This window comes from Geotrypetes seraphini, chromosome 16 (assembly GCF_902459505.1).
Source record: "Geotrypetes seraphini chromosome 16, aGeoSer1.1, whole genome shotgun sequence".
NCBI lineage: Eukaryota > Metazoa > Chordata > Amphibia > Gymnophiona > Dermophiidae > Geotrypetes > Geotrypetes seraphini.
Window position 1 is genome coordinate 32,259,116 of NC_047099.1, and position 21,097 is coordinate 32,280,212.

A 21,097-nucleotide genomic window follows, 5' to 3' on the forward strand; every position below is an offset into this window, starting at 1 on the left:
ACTGCCTCTCACCTCTCCACTTTCCTTTGCCACAGAATCCACTGTGCTCTTCTTTCGGTCAAAGGGATTCAGGTTCTCTAAAACAACATAAGATTACTGAAGCTCAGATATTGTAACACCTTTATTGAAGCTCGTGCAAACTGCTCAGAATTGTCTCCACAGTCATTAGTAGCGGTATAGAAGCTTTCAATAAACAATACAGAATTTTGGTTGTGTAAGGTGGGGTTAATTTGCAAAGGAAGTTAAGCCCCAAATTCTATAAATGGCACTCAAAATTGTGCATGTAAATTTGGGTGCATACCCAATTTGTCCGTGCAATCCAATTGATTAATGAGCCAATTAACGCCAGTAACTGAGCAATAACCACTGTTACCACATCATGTGGCAACGTGTTCCAAAGCTTAACTACTCTCTGAGTGAATAAAATCTTTCCTCTTATAAGTATTTCCCTGATACTTCATCAAGTGTCTCCTAGTCTTTGTAATATTTGATGGAGTAAAGTTCTGAGATCTGCACCCAATTTTGGGCACGAGAATTTATATCAACTGAAACCTGGTGTAAACCCTCGCACTAAATTAGGTGTGGATCTCCTGCATTCTACAATACCGCACGCATCTTCAGTGAAGGCCCTGATCCACCCATACTTCTCCTATAGCCATGCCCCCCTTTTCACTTGCGTGCTCAAAAGTTTATATGCGCCTCTTTACAGAATAGCAACTAGGAAGATGCATAAATTAAAATTGATGACAATTAGCACTGATAATTGTTTGTTAATGTAGCTGGTTTTAAGAAAGGTTTAGACAAGTTACTGGAAGAAAAGTCCATAGACTGCTATTGAGACAGACATTGGGGAAGCCACTGCTAGCCCTGGATCGGTGGCATGGAATGCTGCTACTATCTGGGTTTTTGCCAGGCACTTGTGACCTGGATTGGCCATTGTGTGGGCTAGATGAACCAGCAGCCTGACCCAGTAAGGCTATTCTTATGTTCACTAAGCACTATTTGGTAAATGGTGCCCAACTCGGAACACTACTTATAGAATAGTGCTCATTACTCATTTTTTTCAACGCCCAAATTTGGGTGCCAAATACTGAATCTATTCCTATATGTTTACTAGCAGCCGATAAACATATGGTTTCCCTATCTGTGCATTTTAATTATTACAAGGATAGTATTGGGCTGAAAATATATCTTGACTGTTACAGAATAGTGCCTAGAGCAGGAGTGGGCAACCATGGTCCTTGAGGACCACAACTCAGGCAGGATTTCAAGATTTCCACAATTAATATGCATGAGATTGATTTGCACCTACTGCTTCCATTGTATGCAAATAGATCTTATGCATATTTATTCAGGAAAACTTGACTGGGTTGTGGCCCTTGAGGACCATGGTTGTCCACTCCTGGCACTTTTGTGAGTAAGTGGTAGTATTGTGTAAATTAACATGTGCAAGCAGTATGCAAGTGTGGACACTTGCCCTTTACATGTCACTTCCTATGTGCGGCACCCGGAAGTGACATCAGCGGGAGAGATGACGCAGTCGCGAGGAGCACATTAAAGTTGCTGCTTGCAGCAGGGAACAACTCAAGGTACAGGGGAAGGGAGGGGGGCCCCATATAGCGAGGGGAGGAGTGGGAAGAAGCGGGGGTGAAGAGGAGGAGGGGTGCTGGCGCCCCCACCATCATGGCACCTGTGGCAGACCACCCCTCCACCCCCCCTTACTATGCCACTGGATTTATCATCCTTTTGGAAGCCAAATTGCTAAATGATCCCACTGATAACCACATACAACAGTTCTGCAGTAAACAAGGTCTCTGCTCTTACCAGCTTTATCTGATCCAGGTGTCCCGTTTTCATTCAGAATCTAGGCAACAAAACAAGGAATTCCATGAACATTAAACCTGTTGGACATTTCCTCACTGCTTTTACTCTTTCCTCCCTGGGCTTCTCTCCTTTCTTTTACTTGTTCTTAGGTAGTACAGTGTTAGGCTGTGTGTGCTGCTGTCCTGAACTGATGGTAAATTTTTTAAGATATATCGGTATTTATTTATACACTTTGATACTTGAGATACTTGGCATGTTGTTTGATCATCTTTGTAGCCTGCTACAGATCTTTTTCTCTATATCTTCTGGTTCTTTGAACTAATGGTAAAGTAAGAAAGTTAGGAACTGAAATTGAATCGCCAGCTCTGCAACAAACTCTGTAAACTTGGCTGAGTCACTGTACCTCAGTTCTAATCCCTGACTCTGAGAATCTGTAAACTTTGTGAGTACCACTTTGTCTCTGTATATCTCAGTTTACCCAACTATTGCAGTAGCTTTCCTTCTATCTCCCTATTGCTGCCATGCCACCTAGGTTACAGAAAGGTATCCATCCATTCCTGGACTCTTCACATACTGGTATAGGATATTGATGCATTCGAAACCTTCAGCAAAACATTCTTATTTATTTGATTATATAGTCCATGCCCCCAAAGAACCTCAGAACAGGTTACAAATCAGATACTCAAGCATTTTCCCTATCTGTCCCAGAGGGCTCACAGTCTATATTAACCAAGGGCAGTGGAGGATTTCATTACTTGCCCAGGGTCAAAAGAAACATCATGGGGTTTGAACCCACACTCTCAGGGTGATGAAGCTGTAGCTCTAACCACTATACCACACTTCTTTTAACACCCTAAAAACTTGTAGAAGCTGCACCCCTTCTTGGGTACTCACAGATAGGTCAGTGGTCCCAACTGTGTTCTCTGGAGATTGGCTGAGAAGATACTGAAGCCTTTGCTCAGTGCTCAGTTGCTGGGAGAGAAGCTTTGCCAGATGTTTTCGCTTTACAGAACCCAGCAGAATCTTTGAATCTGGAATAGAAATGTGATCAAGTCAAAGGAAGAAAAACATTACAGTAAGGAATTTCACAGAAAGATCAATAGGCAGGTTAGTAAATGGGACTGGACAAATAGAAAAGTTACAACTGGTCATTTATTCATGTATTCATCTACCCTCTATTCAATTCAACTAGTAATTGACAATAATATTTTAATTCTTGAACCTATCATATAAGATGATGAATTTATTTTAATTGATAGTTCAATTATGGTCTTTTGTGAGGGGACAAAAAAGAATTTGGTCTTTTCTTGATTTAATTTGAATTTGAATTCTTGCATCCAAGAATCTATCAGATTCAACACTGACTCTATAATTTGAATACTATTTGACAAAGCTGTACTACATGGGATGATAATTGTAATGTCATTGGCATAGCAAAGTCATTCAGTATGATAGCCCTAATGATATGTATGGAGCAGAGATGCACCCTGTCACTGCCACCGCCATTATATTCATCAGGGCTACCCCAAAACCTGACTGGCTGTGGTGGTCCTCCAGGACAGAGTTGGGAACCCCTGCTCTAGACAAGAAGATGGAAGGATTACTAGAACATGTTGATTGCATTCTAACAACTCTTCATGGTGTTTCATACAGAAAGAATAGGGGCCTTTATAGTAAACAGAATGGAGTGGGCCCAGGAGCCCTGGCCCTATCAAATGGGGCTGCAGGGACAGAGCTTGGTTCGTTTGTTACTTCCACTCTAAAAAGATATTCTGTTGCATTTGAAGCCCAGAACCCACTATCATTCCTTACTTACCTTCAGAATCCACCAGCGGGAATTGTGTTAGGTTGGAAACCTTAAGCAGACTTCGGATGTCTTTGTATTGGAAACCTTTCACCAGGTATTTCAGGTCAGCAACCATGAAATCCTCAGCACAGATATCATGAGCTCTGGAATAAAGAAAGAGCATAATGCTTGATAGCAAGCAACCATTTTATGCTGGAGCTTTGCTAAAGAAGTGGGATAAGCAGCATAAAATCTATTTTACTTTTTCGGGATCTTGCCAGGTATTTGTTACCTGGATTATCCGTTGGAAACAGGATACTGGGCTTGATGTCCCAGTATGGGGATGATTACATACTTATATATTTATGATTCTTTTTCTGGAATCAAAAATAATAAGAAAGAGGGGCTGATCGAGCTCTGTTTACCTGCCTTTCCAACAAAATCTAGTCTTGAGTTAAATTTGATTTGTTCCATCTTGAACCCTAATGTCACTGTTTTGGTTATCGGGAGCCAGTCTTGATTTAAACATATGTATAGCTTGCTTTGTCCTGACACTTATTGTCTCTTAGCTGCTGCTGCTGCTGTTTTACATTTGGTGTTAATTGTGTGATCAATTGTATACTGTTACCATTAAAATATTATATTGTAATATTCTTTGACTGTTTAACCAGAAACATGAGATAGACAACTAGTAAATGAAATGAAGGAAGGGATTTCTGTCTGAAGGCAAAAGATTAACAGGTGATCTATAATTAAATGGAAAATTAATAAGAGCAATTATGCTGATTATTAATGATTTGCCATCAGTATACATACCCCTAATAGTCAAAGTTATAACCAGCCAGAAATGGCCACTGACTGATTAAATAGCATTTAACCAGCTAACCGTGAATATTCAGCATAAGATAGGAATATTCACGGTTAGCAGATAAAGGTTAACTGGCTATATCCCATAATAACCGGTAATATTCAGTACTGACTGGCTAAGTTTAGTGGGCAAATCAGACCATCTAAATATTAGTCCTATTTTTGCCCAGTATAACAGTCAGTGATGAATATTACTTAATTGGTTAGGTTATAGCCAGTCAAAAAATCTGGATATTCAAATGCCGGTCACTGGAATTTCCAGGTTTACCGCTGACTGTGGGATTTTGGTAGGCTGCCTTCTACAGCCTGAATATTGGGGAAAAGATAATTCTGTTACATCTACTCAGGAGTCTGTACATTAGGTAATCAGTCCATTGCATTGACCCAGCTTTGCAGAAGAGTTTCACTCACAGCTTTGAGCACCTCCCACATTCCTAGCAGAGTGTAGTGCCCCCTTCAGTTTTTCTTGCTGTTTCATTTTTATTGTTTTTTTTTTTTTTGGGGGGGGGGGGTTAAAAGTCCCCAAGGGCCTTTTTTGACACAATTTGTCTGATGGCAGCCATCTTGGATTTTAAACAATTTTTTTTTTTTTTTTAAATGAAGCCTCTATCAGACTCAAAATCCCTCAATTCTTGCAAAAATCGATAGGGATGGACTCCTCAGGGTGTGTTGACAGGAGGGAGTGGGTATCCCTCCTGCCAATTTTATTTTGCGCAGGGTGGAGGAGATGCCGTGGCAGGAGGAAGTGGGCATTCCTGCTGTTGTTTTCGCTGCCACAGGGAAGGGGGTGTCAGTTCACAGTGCCAGTGCATCAGGTGGGCTGTCATCGGCAGGGAGGATGTTTTTTTCTAATAGGGTAGATTTTGTGCATGTGTAATATGCACAGCATCTGTGCCCATTTAAAAAAGCTAAACAATTTGTTGGATCGCTAAAAGTGATCACTTTTTTTTAGTGCATTGGGAAGTCATATTAGAGCATCAATGGCATTTTAATATTAATATGGATGGTTGGATCGGGGAATGAGCGATCATGTAGAAAACTATATAGTGAACCATTTTCTGCATCAGGTCAGCAAATGCAATCATCACTAAAGCTGTCAAAACAGGTTTAGTGATGATTGCTGACTTTAGTGCATCTGGGCCTAGGTTCTTACCTAGATAAACTTTTTTTATTAATCTTCTCAGGAGTCCATACGGCCTGCCCTCGGATATTTCTAGATTCCAGGCCTGGAGTTTTTCTCCTGTCAGCCAGATGGCTAAGCATAAGGAAATCCTGTATAAGTAAGTGAATGGTTAAGCCTCTGGCTCCTTTGATATAAGTGCTTGTTGCACACAGCAGGTTGGTTCACTATTGCTGCCATGTTATAAATTCCTGCTAATCCGTTTTACATCTTGGATCCATAATAGGAGGACTTGAGGAGGAGATTAAGATTATTTTTCTTTGATTATAACTATTGTCTTGTTTGGAATGTGTTCTTTAATGTCTCTCCTTTCTGTACAAGTGTATACTTGATTGTTTATTTGAAAATTGATAAATAAATAATAAAAAAAAAAAAAAAAATTCCTGCTAATGATTTTTTTTCTCTTTATGAGTTGCAGTGCAGAACAGAACAGAAAGATATGATGTCTACAGGGAGGTTCCCCATACCCCTCCTTCTTTGTGTTCTATTCCAGTGGAGATCGATTGCTTTGGTACAAACTGAAGGGAGCACTCCACTCCACTGGGAATATGGGAGGTGCTCAAAGTTGTGAGTGACACACTTCTGGAAAGACGGTTCATGACAATGGATTGATCACCTAACGTACAGACTCTTGAGATGATTAACAAAAAAAAGATTATCCCAGGTAAGAACCTAATCTTTTAGTCACATGGTCTCAGTGTCCCTGTTCAGCAGAGGTATAAGATGGTCCCTGTTCAGCAGAGGTCTACTTTCTTAAAGTTAGGTGGTGAATGGTGGAAAGAGAAAGTAGAACAAGGTTGTTTTTTTTTAAAGTGTACATAGAGGGAAATATTTAAAAAATGTAATTAAAAAAACAACAATTTGTCACCCTGTTTTGCCCACGGTAAGTTTTGGGAGATATGGTAGCTTCTTAACAATGACAATGCCGTCAAAGAAAGATGGCTGTGACCTCTGGCTGATTGCATTGGCTATCAACACTGCAATAAGGACTGGTAGAATGTGAGACATCTGGCCGGTAAGCTCAAAAACCAACAGTGCTGTGGAGATAGTATGGGTTACGGCACCCGAGTAGGCAGCTGCACCTGTCAGGAAAAAATCCAGAGAACCATACATGTGCATATCTGCATATACAGACACATAAACAGTAGAGTGGAGAACAATCTACGTATAGTCATAACCAGCTTAATCTTCAGCCTATGGATATTGGGACAGAGAGGTGAGAAGAAAACAGATGAAGAAGAGGAGCTGCAAAAAGCAGCTGTATATTTAACAATTACTAAAGTGGCATTTCATAAATTGTAAACAATTTAACAGTAGATTTCAGCAATTAAGAACCATCTGACTCCCCCCAGCTGCTCAGCTGTTCTGTGCAGTACTGGTTATCATCATCTTTTTTGTTAAGGATATCTCCTAGGTGCCTGCCATAGAAACTACCTCAAATCATCTTCATGGTAGGCAGTGGTATTTGAAAGCATGTGAAAGCCCTATCACTACTCCATGCTGGTCAATCTTATCTGTCCCTGAGCGCTTTACAAAGTTGTAATACTGCTCAGGTACATTAGATAGATTTTGAGCCCATTGGGACAGATAGGGAAAATGCTTGAGTACCTAATTGTAAACCGCTTATTTAACCTTGATAGGGAGTATATAAATACCTAATTAAAAAATAACCCTATGCTAGTATTCTATAAAGGAAAGAATGCACTTACTTTGCTTTATAGAACTGGCACCTACTTAGTGTCCTCGGGATGCCTAGATCCAGGTGCCTGTGATATAATTACCCCCATAACTTTCAACTGCTGTAGGTCATCCTTCTCTGTATCTCAGAAATGACTGCTTCATGTAGATAAATATTGTAGCATAATATCATAGAAAAACCTTTAGGATTATTTATCAAAAAAATTGTAATGTACTAATGGAACTATATTGATGTCAGCAACACAAACAAGATAAAATATTTAATAATAAAACTAAATTTTAATAATTTATACCTTTGCATCAATTAGAAGTTCTATACTGGCACTGATATGGCATCACTAATAACCCCTCAGAAAGCCCTGTCTTGCTTAAGGTGATCGATGGCCAATTCTGCTGGAAGAAGACTGAAAGATGACACTTGGACTGGAAAACGGATAACGTCATTCCACTCCACAAAAAGGGATGCAGGACGGAGGCTGCGAATTACAGGCCAGTGAGTCTCACATCGATAGTGAGTAAACTCATGGAAACGCTAATCAAACACAAATTGGATATGATCCTGAACGAGGAGAATCTAAGAGATCCCCACCAACATGGATTTACAAAGAGAAGGTCCTGCCAATCCAATCCAATCAGCTTCTTTGACTGGGTAACAAGAAAGCTGGATATGAGGGAGTCCCTGGACGTCGTGTACTTGGACTTCAGTAAAGCGTTTGATAGCTTCCCACACCGCAGGTTATTGAGCAAGATGAGTTCGATGGAATTAGGTGAAACATTAACTGCATGGGTTAAGGACTGGCTTGGAGGTAGACTTCAGAGGGTGGTGGTGAACAGTACCCTCTCCGAAACATCGGAGGTGATTAGTGGAGTGCCGCAGGGCTCGGTCTTGGGCCCGATCCTATTTAACATCTTCGTAAGAAACTTGGCTGAGGGGCTTCGAGGTAAAATTACATTATTCGCCGATGACGCCAAACTATGCAACATAGTAGGCAAAAGCACAGTGCCCGACAGTATGACGCAGGACCTACTCTTACTGGAACATTGGTCAAAAACTTGGCAACTAAGTTTCAATGCCAAAAAATGTAAGGTCATGCACTTTGGCAGCAGAAATCCATGCAGAACTTACACCCTAAACAGTGAGACCTTAGCAAGGACTGCAGCAGAACGAGACTTGGGAGTGATCATTAGTGAAGACATGAAGGCTGCCAATCAAGTGGAGAAAGCTTCATCCAAGGCTAGACAAATCATGGGTTGTATCCGTAGAAGTTTCGTCAGCCGGAAGCCCGAAGTCATAATGCCGTTGTACAGATCCATGGTGAGACCTCATCTGGAATATTGTGTACAATTCTGAAGACCACATTATCAAAAGGATGTGCTGAAAATTGAGTTGATTCAGCAAATGGCCACCAGGATGGTCTCAGGACTCAAGGATCTCCCGTATGAGGAACGGCTGGGTAAGTTGCAGCTATACTCACTCGAGGAACGTAGAGAAAGTGGAGTCATGATTGAGATGTTCAAAAATGTCACGGGCCGTATTGAGGTAGAAGAGGATATCTTTTTTTCTTAAAGGACCTACGGCAACAAGAGGACATCCGTTGAAACTCAGGGGTGGGAGATTTCATAGTGACACCAGGAAGTATTTCTTCACCGAAAGGGTGGTTGATCACTGGAATGATCTTCCACAACAGGTAATTGAGGCCAGCAGCGTGCCAGATTTTAAGAAAAAATGGTATAGGCATGTGTGGGATCTCTTCATGGAGGATGTTAGGGGGTGGGTCATTAGAGTGGGCGACTTGATGGGCCGTGGCCCTTTTCTGCCGTCATTTTCTATGTTTCTATGTTTCTAGCTCTTGTAAAGGAACTTACCTGCTAGTGCGTAACCTGCAGGTGTGATTTTGATATTCAGGCCATCTGAGATGATGCCTGCAGGGAATATTTTTGCCATGATCTCACCGTAAAGTCTCCCCAGAGCAGCACCTGTGAAAGCACAGATAAAACCCTGTTATATTTATCATACTATTTTTCACAGAATTCTCACTCCATTCTCTTGCACACCAGGTTTGCCAATTCACTAGGCCAGCCCAAAGAGTTAGAGCCTGTCCTGGTTTTACTGCTCTTTAAAATTTAATTTTTCTTGATAGTTTCCTCCCTCCCACCCCAACTGAACCTGATCTATAACCCTCCATCGTATATCTGAAATTTTATGTTTCATCTCATGGCCAGTGTTGGACCAGGGGTGCTTCCAGAGCACCCGTATTGATCCGTATGATCATGTACGCTGTGGTACATGCCAGTGGTGTGATTTAACTATGGAGGGCCCCACTTGGGTGTACTCAAGTACAAATAAGAACTATCAGGCGACTTCGAATACTTCTTGTAATAGTGATCATGTAATCTACATCAGTGGTTCCCAACCCTGTCCTGGAGGACCACCAGGCCAATCGGGTTTTCAGGCTAGCCCTAATGAATATGCATGGAGCAGATTTGCCTGCCTGTCACTTCCGTTATATGCAAATCTCTTTCATGCATATTCATTAGGGCTAGCCTGAAAACCCGATTGGCCTGGTGGTCCTCCAGGACAGGGTTGGGAACCACTGATCTACATGATTGAGTGTCCATGTAAACTAGTATATGTGGGTAGAACTAGTCAAAAGATTAACATCAGACTTATGGAACATAAATCTAGGATCAATACGGGTGCTCTGGAAGCACCCCTGGTCCAACACTGGCGTGAGATGAAACATAAAATTTCAGATATACGATGGAGGGTTATAGATCAGGTTCAGTTGTGGTGGGAGGGAGGAAACTATTAAGAGAGATTAAATTTTAAAGAGCAGAAGTGGATATACAGCTTGAATTGCGTAAAACCTTGGGGTCTGAACTCAGAAGTTGAATGGATGACATTAGTCTGACAGACATACGTGGATAGGCCAGGAAGGAGAAATTAGGTTCTTACCTGCTAATTTACTTTCTTTTAGCTTCTCCAGACCAGTAGAGGTTAACTTTACGAATGGGTATATATCTAATCATGACCAGCAGGTGGAGACTGAAAACAAAACTTTGGGACAGTATATACTATCCTCCCTTCTCTATTTCCCTCAGTCTGCCGAATAGCCAAGCAGAACCAAGAACTGGAAAACAGGAAGAAAACAATACTCCGAACAGGAGTAACAAATAACATACCCAAATGCTGTTGGAAAATGCAGAGGAGAAATACCCGAAGGAAAATGTCCCCACAGCTCGCCAGCTAAGCCAGCCGAGCCACAGCCGCTGTTCTTTAATTCTCCCCGGCCCTAGAAAAATACTAGAACCCGCAGCAAAAAACAAAAACTGCCCGCGAAAACAGCCCCAACAACAACAACAACAACAGACAGGGTGGGGACCTCTACTGGTCTGGAGAAGCTAAAAGAAAGTAAATTAGCAGGTAAGAACCTAATTTCTCCTTCTTTAGCACTCTCCAGACCAGTAGAGGTTAACTTTACGAATGGGACGTACCAAAGCAGTCCCTCTCACGGGTGGGACCCCCGAAGGGCCGATACCAGAACACGCTCACCGAACACCGCGTCCCGACGCGCCTGAACATCTACCCGATAATGTCTAACAAAAGAATACAAGGAGGACCAAACCGCAGCCTTACAAATATCCACCGGAGGCACGAGCGACGACTCAGCCCAAGAAGCCGCCTGACCCCGAGTGGAATGAGCCTTGAGAAACTCCGGAACAGGCTGCTGTTTCAGAAGATAAGCGGAAGCAATCGTCTCCTTGATCCAGCGCGCAATAGTAGCCTTAGAAGCGCCAGCTCCCCGACGAGGACCAGCCAGGAGGACAAAGAGATGATCGGACTTCCGGAATTCCTGGGTCCGCTGCACATCAGAGCGAAGGACCCGACCGACATCCAACTTGCGCAGCTGCCGTTGCTCAGAAGAGCCCTCCCGACCACCCAAGACCGGGAGAACCACCGATTGATTGACATGAAAAGGAGAAACAACCTTCGGCAGAAAGGAAGGAACAGGCCGCAAGACGACCCGCTCCCTAGACAACTCCAAGAAGGGAGCCCTACAAGAGAAAGCCTGCAGCTCAGAAATACGCCTAGCAGAAGTAATGGCCACCAAAAAGACCGCCTTCAAAGTAAGGTCCTTCAAAGAACAGTCGTCCAAGGGCTCGAAAGGCGGGCGCACCAAAACAGAGAGAACCAGATTAAGATCCCAAGAGGGAACCGAGGGCCGTAGGGGAGGCCTAAGCAACTTGGCCGCCCGCAGAAACCGAATCACATCAGGAAGAGCCGATAAACGCTGACCTGACACCAACCCTCGAAAGGTCGACAGGGCCGCAAGATGAACCCGGAGAGAAGACCAAGCCAGGCCTCTATCCAGGCCATCCTGCAAGAACTCTAGAATGTTAGGCAGAGAAGCGCGAAAAGAGGTCACTTCCCGCGCCCGACACCATTCCTCAAAGAGACGCAAAACCCGCACATAAGCCCGAGAGGTAGAAAGCCTCCGGGACCCCAACAGTGTAGCGATCACCTTGTCTGAATATCCCTTCTTGCTAAGGCGACCCCTTTCAAGAGCCACGCCGTAAGACAGAAGAGAGACGGGTCGAACAAGGGAATGGGACCCTGCATCAGAAGGTCGTCCGAGAGAGGCAGAGGAAGAGGAACCGCCACCAGGTGCCTCACCAGATCCGCATACCACGGACGTCGAGGCCAATCCGGAGCCACCAGCACCACCAAACCCGGATGGTGAACAATGCGAAGAAGCACTCTGCCCACCAGCGGCCAAGGAGGGAACACATACAACAGCCCCTCCGTTGGCCACGGCTGGACCAGAATATCCAGACCCTCGGCCAGCCCTTCCCTGCGACGACTGAAGAAGCGGGGCACTTTGGCGTTGCCACTCGTGGCCATCAGGTCCATCAGGGGCTGCCCCCAATCTTGCACTATCAACCGAAACGCTCCGGCGCCGAGAAACCACTCTCCTGGATCCAGGAAGTGACGACTGAGGAAGTCTGCCTGAACATTTACTACCCCGGCTATATGAGAAGCCGAGAGGTCCAGAAGATGGGACTCCGCCCAAACCATGAGCCGAGCCGCCTCCTGCGCCACAGGAGTGCTCTTGGTGCCCCCCTGACGATTGACATAAGCCACCGCCGTGGCATTGTCCGACAGGACTCTGACCGACTTGCCCAGCAAAAGGGAGTGGAAAGCTAACAGCGCCAGCCTGACCGCTCTGGTCTCCAACTCGTTGATCGACCAGGAGGCCTCCTCCGCGGACCAGGTGCCCCGAGCTGAGTGGCCCATAAACTGAGCCCCCCAACCGAGGAGACTCGCATCCGTAAGGAGCACCGTCCACTGCGGGAGATCCAGACCCACCCCCTGAACCAGGTGAGGGGTCCGGAGCCACCAGCGCAGACTGCAGCGCGCCAAGCCTCGCAGGGGAACCGGAACATCCAAATCTTGCCTCTGGGGAGACCACCTCCGGAGCAGAGCATACTGAAGAGGACGCATGTGGGCCCGCGCCCACCTCACCACGTCCAGGGACGCCGCCATTGACCCCAGGACTTGGAGGAAATCTCGCGCCCGAGGACCCCGGGACGCCAAAAGCAGGCGAATCTGAGATTGCAATTTGCTCACCCGGGCCTCTGGAAGGAAGACCTTCCCCAAGGAGATGTCGAACATAACCCCAAGGCACTCCAGACGCTGAGCCGGGACCAACCGACTCTTGGAAAGGTTGACCACCCAGCCCAGCGACCGGAGAAACTCCACCACCCGAGCCGTAACCCGGGAGCTCTCCTGCAACGACTTTGCCCGAATCAACCAGTCGTCCAGGTAGGGGTGAACCAGGATGCCCACCGACCGCAAGGCTGCCGCGACGACCACCATTACCGTGGTGAACGTCCGAGGAGCCGTGGCCAGACCAAAGGGAAGCGCACAGAACTGAAAGTGCCGCCCCAAGATCGCAAAGCGAAGGAAGTGCTGATGAGAGGCCCGAATTGGAACCTGCAAGTAGGCCTCCGTCAGATCGAGAGACGTAAGAAACTCCCCCGGCTGAACCGCCAGAATGACCGACCGCAGCGTTTCCATGCGGAAAGACGGAATCTTGAGAGCTCTGTTGACCCCTTTCAAATCCAGGATGGGCCGAAAGGTCCCCTCCTTTATGGCCACCACAAAGTAAATGGAGTACCTGCCGGTGCCCCACTCCGTAGGGGACACCGGCACCACTGCCTCGAGATCTAGCAAACGCTGAAGGGTCTGACGAAAAGCCTGCGTCTTCCATGGAGTCTGACATGGAGAAGCGAGGAAAAGGTCCGGCAGAGAGCGGGTAAACTCCAGAGCGTAACCGTCCCGCACCACCTCAAGGACCCACTGATCGGACGCGATCTCGGCCCATTTGGGGAAAAATTTGCGCAGCCGGGCCCCCACCGGAACCAAAGGGGGCGCCGGCAAGGAGTCATTGCGCAGGACGGGAAGCGGGGGAACCGGCGGAGGGATTCCCTGCCCCCCGACGGGCCCCCCGAAAGGGCTGCATGCGCTGGAAGAACCGACCCCGGGAAAAACCCTGAGCCGGGAAAGAAGCAGCCCCACGCCCCGGGCGATACTTGCGAAATTCCCGCAAACGCCCCCGGGCAGCCCCACACCTAGACGCAGGGCGGGCACGGTCCTCAGGCAGACGGGGCACCTTCGAGTCCGTCAGAGTCTGAATCAACTCATCTAATTCCTCTCCAAACAAAAAGACCCCCTAAAGGGAACTTTAGTAAACTTAGCTTTGGACGCAGAATCCGCCCGCCCAAGCGCGCAGCCACAAAATACGCCGCGCGGCCATGCCATAGACTTAGCCGAAATCCGCACCAAGTCATAAAGAGCATCTGAGAGGAACGAGGCAGCCATCGCAATCTTCGCTACCTCCTGATCCACTAGAGACCAGTCATCAGACTCCCGATCCAGGACACGCTCAGCCCACCGAAACACGGCGCGAGCGACTAGCTCCCCACAAACAGCCGCCTGGACCCCAAAGGCAGAGACATCAAAATCATACTTAAGAAGAGTCTCTAACGCACGCGCCTCCGAGACCCTAAGAGCAGAACCGTCCATAACAGGCACGGTATGCCGCTTAGGAAGTGCCGAGACCACCGCGTTCCCCATTGGCGAAATTAAGGTAGCCCTACCTCCCTCCGGGACGGGATACCCAAGAGCCAAGGCGCACACCAAACGAAACTGCGCCCATAGGCCACTGCGCCAACACAAAATCCCGCAAATCCTGACGCACAGGAAAAGAGCGGGAACCAGGACAGACCCCCTGAAGCAGAGGGGCCCCCATACGCGGGGTCTCCGGCGGCGCCACTGCAAAAATGCAGCACCAAGGAGACCTGCTACACAGGTCTAAAAGCTCATCCCTCTGAATAAAAAAGCGCACCACGGACGCATCTGCTCTGGAAGACGGGAAACCCGCCGCCCCGCTGCCAACAGGCGTCCCCTCTAGAGGATCCTGGAAGCCCGCCAAAGCAGCCAGGTCCTCAACCAGGCCAACACGCTCCTCCGCCCACCAATTCGCAATCCAAGCCCCCCCGCGGGCGCTTGGATGAGGGAGGAGGAAGAGGGGACGCCAAACGAAAAGAGGGAGGCAAAGCCATAGGGGGCGCGGAGGGAAACCCCCCCCGAAACCCCCCAGGCGCACGTGGGACCCCCAAAAGTCCGCACAAAGAAAGAAAATAAATTGGGGGCAAAAAACCCCTGGGGGTCCCCAGGGACTCCCTGCCCCAGCAGGGGTCCATGCTGAAACCTGCCCCTGTGTTCGCCATACAGGGGGAAGGTCACCTGAGGTTGCAGACAAAATGGAGGGGCCAGACAAAGAAAATGGCGAAGTTCCCGCCAAAAATGCTCCCTCCATGGCCTGTAGCGGCTGAGAAGACTGAACAGTCTCAGCCGCTAAGACAGGCAAGTCGGCATCAGCTGTCAAAAAATCAGCTGAGAGGGAATCCTTCGGGGAATCCCTCCGTGGGCGGTTGTGGAAGACCGGGCTTCCCCACTGCTCCAAGCCGACTCGCGAGGCACCATCGGCGGGGAGCTCTGGGCGCCTGCAGCCGCTGCCGACGGAGCTCCACCACCTCACCGACCCAAACCGCCGAGTTCAGGCCGGCCGCGAGTGCCTCGCGGCTGGACTAAAATTGTGGCCTACTCCCCCGGAGAAGGGCACAATTGCTCCAGACGCGACCTAGCTATAAAAAAGTGCTGGTTACATGAAAAAATACAGTAAAATACAGTTTTCTTAAAGGGAAACAACCCTTCAGACCAGCACTACCTCAGGATTTTTTTTTTTTTTTTTTTTTACAGAACAGACTCCACAGGCTCTCGAAGCAATATGCCTTGCTTGACTTAGGGGGCAAGGCTTACTGCTGAGGCTCCTCTAAAAAAATGTGGGGAGGTGGAGGAAGTGGGGGGAGGGACCCCGCTCGTGACCCGCCGGGTTTGACACCCCCGAGGTCGGACGGACCCCCAAACAGGGCCCGACCAAGCTCCGTCCGGCCAAAAACAGGGACAATAAACCCCTAAACAAATTCCAACAGCCCTACCAAGAGAGATGGGTACAGATCACTCAACACCTGCTGGAGACTGAAAGAAGACTGAGGGAAATAGAGAAGGGAGGATAGTATATACTGTCCCAAAGTTTTGTTTTCAGTCTCCACCTGCTGGTCATGATTAGATATATACCCATTCGTAAAGTTAACCTCTACTGGTCTGGAGAGTGCTAAAGAATGAGATGTTTACTTACTACGTCATTATCAGGTGATTTTTGAAATAAATCAGTAGAACACCGCAGCCAAGTTCCCTAGCTGATTGAACAACTAAGCGTGGGGAGCATGAGTCGTTTGGCTTAAGCTATCTCTTTACTTTGTCTGCTAATACTTTTAAGAATATACTAAATTCTATATAAGCTAACTGAATGTTAATTATTTATTAATTGTTGAAACGGATTATTTATATCTTATAGGGGGATATTCCTTGATAAAGCCCAATTTGGGCGAAACATAGTTGCTATGTTGGAGTGCTGTCCCCAACCGCGTAGACTGAGATGAGTATTGTATGATAATTCATAAATAAATAAAAAATTCTTTGTACGATTAAATCTGGTGAGACTGATTTAGTAGCCATTAGTCTACATGTAGGAAGTTTGTCTCATGTAGCAGGCACTACTGAAGTCTGAGAAACTTGAGAAATGTTTATCAAGATAAATCTGTAGAGCTCAGGGAAATAGCCATAAGTAAACTTGGGTGGGTTATTCCCCCCAACCATTTTGGAATCAGGCCCATCTAGTCAGTGGCAATGCCATGGACATGTGATAGGAGAATAGAGGCATACTCAGCATCCATTCTGCATAGTACCCACCTAAGTTAATCTCAGATCCCACAAAAAAAAAAATCAATCCTGGCTACACCATTACTGCAGAAGGCACACAATCTTATAACCACATAAGTTATGGCACATGGATGATATTGTGCCAGCAGCAGAAAGCAAGGTTGTCAAGTCATACAGGCCGATATGGTTTTTAAATAGGGTACAAAAAAAATGTAAAGTAAGGGTTGCCACTTCACCCCAGGTCAACCTATCAGGCTGATCCAGGTATTGTTTTATTGATAGATCTGATTTCTCCATTAAGTTCCCTAAAGAAATCAAAACTACAATGGGACAAATTTGGAACCAGCTTATCCCATTAGGATGACCAGCGGTGAGGTGCCAGCCATATCTTTGGGACGTGCTTACCGTAGACAAACACAGGAAGGAAGTAGCCAGCTGGGACGATCATGCTAGTGGCAAGTAAAAGCATAAAAAACTGTAACCAAAGAGATGAGAAAAAGAATTCTATTTGAATCTTGAAAAATGCAGAAGTTATGAAAACTCAGCAAGCAAATTACACTGCCAAAAGTCTAGCTAGGATTCCCATCTGGCAACAGATTTGATTCAGTTCTATGTTTATGTTATTGCATATAAGGATTTGTAGTTCTAGTTTCCCAGTAGCAGTCCCTAAGAACAGTAAGACTACAAGTTCCTGTATGCAATGGGGTAAACTTAGCACTGGATTAACCCTTTTGGGAAAATCTGGCATCAAATAAAAATCATTTTTTAAATGTTAAATACTTTTTATTGGCACAGAATCCACAGGAACAATACATAACAAATCCAATTGTATCTTACAAAACTTGAGTACTATGCTCACCCCTCCCCAACAGTTAAAATTCTCCCAAATATCCAGAGAACCTATCCAGTTTGTAAACAGCACTGAATATTCAGATAAAGAGGTTAGCACTAGAGCTATCCAGATAATGGTGATATTGAGACCACTATCCTGATAAAGTTAGGAGAGCAATTTTTCTGCCCTAACCTTATCCAGATAGTTATCCAGACAGCAGTTTCACTACCCAAATATCTCCATGCTTCAACTAACTATGGGGAAGGGGCGCAGGTGTGCGTGTGGCAGAGGAAGAAGTGGGAAGGGGCGGAGAAGAGAAGGTGTGTTGGCGCCCTGATGAAGACTGCGTCTGGGGCAGACTGCCCCCTTGAACCCCCCCCCACACACACACACAGTATAGAATACTTTTCAATGCTGATTTTATGATCCAACAATTTTTATTGATGCAAAAAACAAATATAATCACCAATGGCAAATTTAGGAATATAGCTAATACAAAGAACATCTAAAGTCTTGCATCAATTTCAAATTGTAACATCAGAAGACAGAATAATACAGAAATATTGACACTGCAAGAATGTTTTGAAAATGAGCCCCTAAATGAATTATCTGGAAAATGGCTGCTGTTATCTGGTTAATTTCCTTTGAATATTGAGCCCTCAGTATACAGCTTGGATTTGTGACTGGCTCCTGATCATCTGGAACTTGGATTTATCTCCTATTGCCTTTAAGGACTTGCAGTTCTACCATCCAAAAGCAATTTAGAAGCACTAGTAGAATAAATTCAGGGCTGGCTCAGTCTCAGCAGCAAAATTGGAGTTGGTTGGCAATCCTAGGTTCCCCCTGCCAAAGGGGCCAACCTCCTAAGCAGAAGATTTATGGCCTGCCCCACTCCGCTCATAACTACACCTCACTTACAACATTACCCAGCCCTACTTACAGTGGTATCAGTAGTATCCTCCCCTTCCAGGGCAGCAGGAGAAGTTTTACCACAATGTTATCTCCTGCTGCTGATAACATTTTAGGAATGCCTTTCCTGTTGCCAGTGGGATGGGAGGCTGCTCAGCGAGAGATCCCAGCTTCTTGGTGAGAGCACAGGAGATGGCCTGCAAAAGCGGGATTCTTGGCAGGTCTGCATACCTAAGATTTGTGACAGAACCTGCTAAGCTGTGGCAAGGTTTTCTAAAGAGTTGCTTGTCTATTCTAATATTCCATTGGAACCAACACTAAAATGAAATTTTAATGCAGAGTTGTCACATTACTTAGTTTATTACAGTACCTTCATTATGGTGAAAAAGGTGAACATTTCAAGGGAGGAGAGATGTGGATGGGTCCACTGCAGCCAGTTTTTTTGGTAGGTTGGGTAAGGAGGTTGCCTGGTGTTGTTCTTTATGGCAAGCTCTTCAATGCTATATGTCAGGTTATTGAAGAATGTTTCTAGATGTTCTTTCATGGTTAGCTGCAGAGGTATCAAAATGTCAAGGGTCACTGGGGCAAGATTACAGAGAAGGAATACACAGTGTGTAAAGTCACTTTTTCAAGGTTATGTTAAACTCAGGGACTCCGAGAGTCAACAAAGATATTTTTAATTACATGTTATATATTATGCAATGTTTCAGTATATGGTTAAAAATCTTTTTCACTGAATGTGCTATAGTAGCATTGATAAGGCCTTCTTGAACGAGTGTACCAAGTTTAAGCTCCCACTTTATGATACTGTATTATTTGGAATGGCAATGAGGGCAAAGAATCAAATATCTTCAAAAAATAATAAGCTCTTGCTAATTATGACTGGGGTTGCCATTCAACAAATTACGAGTAGTTGGAAGAATTGGAAGAGACTTAACTACAGTTTTTGGTGGAATTCGTTATGTTATATATATAAAATGGAAAAAACAATAGCCACACAGAATGGTAATTTTAATAAATTTCAAGATTAACAAATTATTGTAATGAATAGAATCAATTTTTCCCTTAATAGTATAAGATCATGATGGGGGGAAATTTCTGATCTTTTATTAATGGTAAGGATAGTAGGAAAGTATCTATTAAATGGTATATGTGTTTAGTACATAATATGATTGGGTTGGGAGGGAGGGAGGGAGATAAACTTTATAACTTGATTTATTGCTGAATATTAAGTGTCATATCTAAGTTCAAATGGTTGTAAGTTTGTAAAATAAATAAAGATTTATAAAAAAATAAATAAATAAGAGAGATGTAGGAGAAAATAACAAATATTACAAGAAGCCCAAATAATATGATCTATGAAGATGAAGAGAAGTAAACGAGTTGGGTTTTATGAGCTTGGTAAGGAGAAGACTGAAGAGTGACTTGATAATTAGGACACACATAGAGCTCTTTGTTCAAAGGACAGGATAACTCAGTCTAGGTAAATGGAAATAGGCAGAGAAACAAAAATGAAGAGATGCAAGAGAAGGTCAACATGCACCAAACAAGCCAAACAGAAAAAATACTAAAGGCCTTCAGAATTAAGGAAGATCAAGAGAAGTTTTATTGTAGGACTTGACACGGGCCATGTTTCGGCATGATACAAACATAATGATTGATACAAATATATTACATAAAAAACAAATGCTTACATGCAAAATTAAAGGTTGAAATGCAGTCAGTACCCTATGGAACCCCTCTCAGCCTTCTATGGGAGCCTGACAGCACTCAAGACCCTGTGATGCAGTAGATGAGCAATGCTACAAGGGGAATGGACCCTAAGCTCCAAAAAGGTTTCTGCAGGCTGGGCAACAGGTACCACAGAGGGTTTATCCTCTCAGCTGTAGACCTCAATCTGCATCTTCTCCACGCAAGCAGAGCTGAATCCTTGATGAAGGGAGTACCAAGTTATTTTGCTACTGTAGCTGAAAAGAGTCTTATCTTATTCTGTTAGTACCAATTTGCAGAAACGAAATTCTACTGTATGTTTTGACATTGTTTCAGATCATTAATTGAACCATATCCACATCATTCTCTTCTTGGTTGGGCTGAGAACTTTTTAGCATCTCCTTGTAGATAGCCTTAATTAAAGGTAGGATGGATAACATAAGAACATAAGAGTTGCCATAGTGAAATAGAATGAAGATTCATCAAGCCCAGTATTCTGTTCCCAACATTAGCCAACCCAGGTCACAAACACCTAGCAAGATCCCAAGGAGTAAACAGATTTTATGCTGCTTATCCTAGGAATAAGCAGTGGATTTCCAGAAGCCCATCTTTTTTTAAATTTATAATTTTTGCTAACGTTACAAGTAACATAAAAGAAAAAGGCAATACAGAATAATAAAAAAAGAAGATACTCGAGAAATGGGCTGCAACATGGCAAATGAGGTTTAACATGGATAAGTGTAAGATGATGCATGTTGGTAACAAAAATCTTATACACGAATACAGGATGTCCGGTGCAGTACTCGGAGAGACCCCCCAGGAAAGAGACTTGGGAGTACTGGTCGACAAGTCAATGAAGCCGTCTGTGCAATGAGCGGCAGCAGCAAAAAGGGCGAACAGAATGCTAGGAATGATTAAGAAGGGGATCACGAACAGATCGGA

The 21,097-nt window shown here is 44.9% G+C and overlaps 1 protein-coding gene across 1 annotated transcript in view; it reads right to left on the minus strand.

Annotated features, from left to right (window-relative positions):
- Nucleotides 1-21,097, minus strand: part of LOC117349797 (chloride channel protein ClC-Kb-like) — a 60,220-nt gene that overhangs the window by 11,614 nt on the left and 27,509 nt on the right. Inside the window, exons 11-18 of the mRNA XM_033923392.1 lie at nt 18,816-18,995; nt 17,110-17,179; nt 9,222-9,332; nt 6,526-6,739; nt 3,641-3,774; nt 2,719-2,855; nt 1,825-1,864; nt 13-77 (exon numbers count right to left, since the gene is read on the minus strand). Coding sequence (XP_033779283.1) covers nt 13-77; nt 1,825-1,864; nt 2,719-2,855; nt 3,641-3,774; nt 6,526-6,739; nt 9,222-9,332; nt 17,110-17,179; nt 18,816-18,995 — 951 coding nt within the window. The remainder of the gene's footprint in view (nt 1-12; nt 78-1,824; nt 1,865-2,718; nt 2,856-3,640; nt 3,775-6,525; nt 6,740-9,221; nt 9,333-17,109; nt 17,180-18,815; nt 18,996-21,097) is intronic.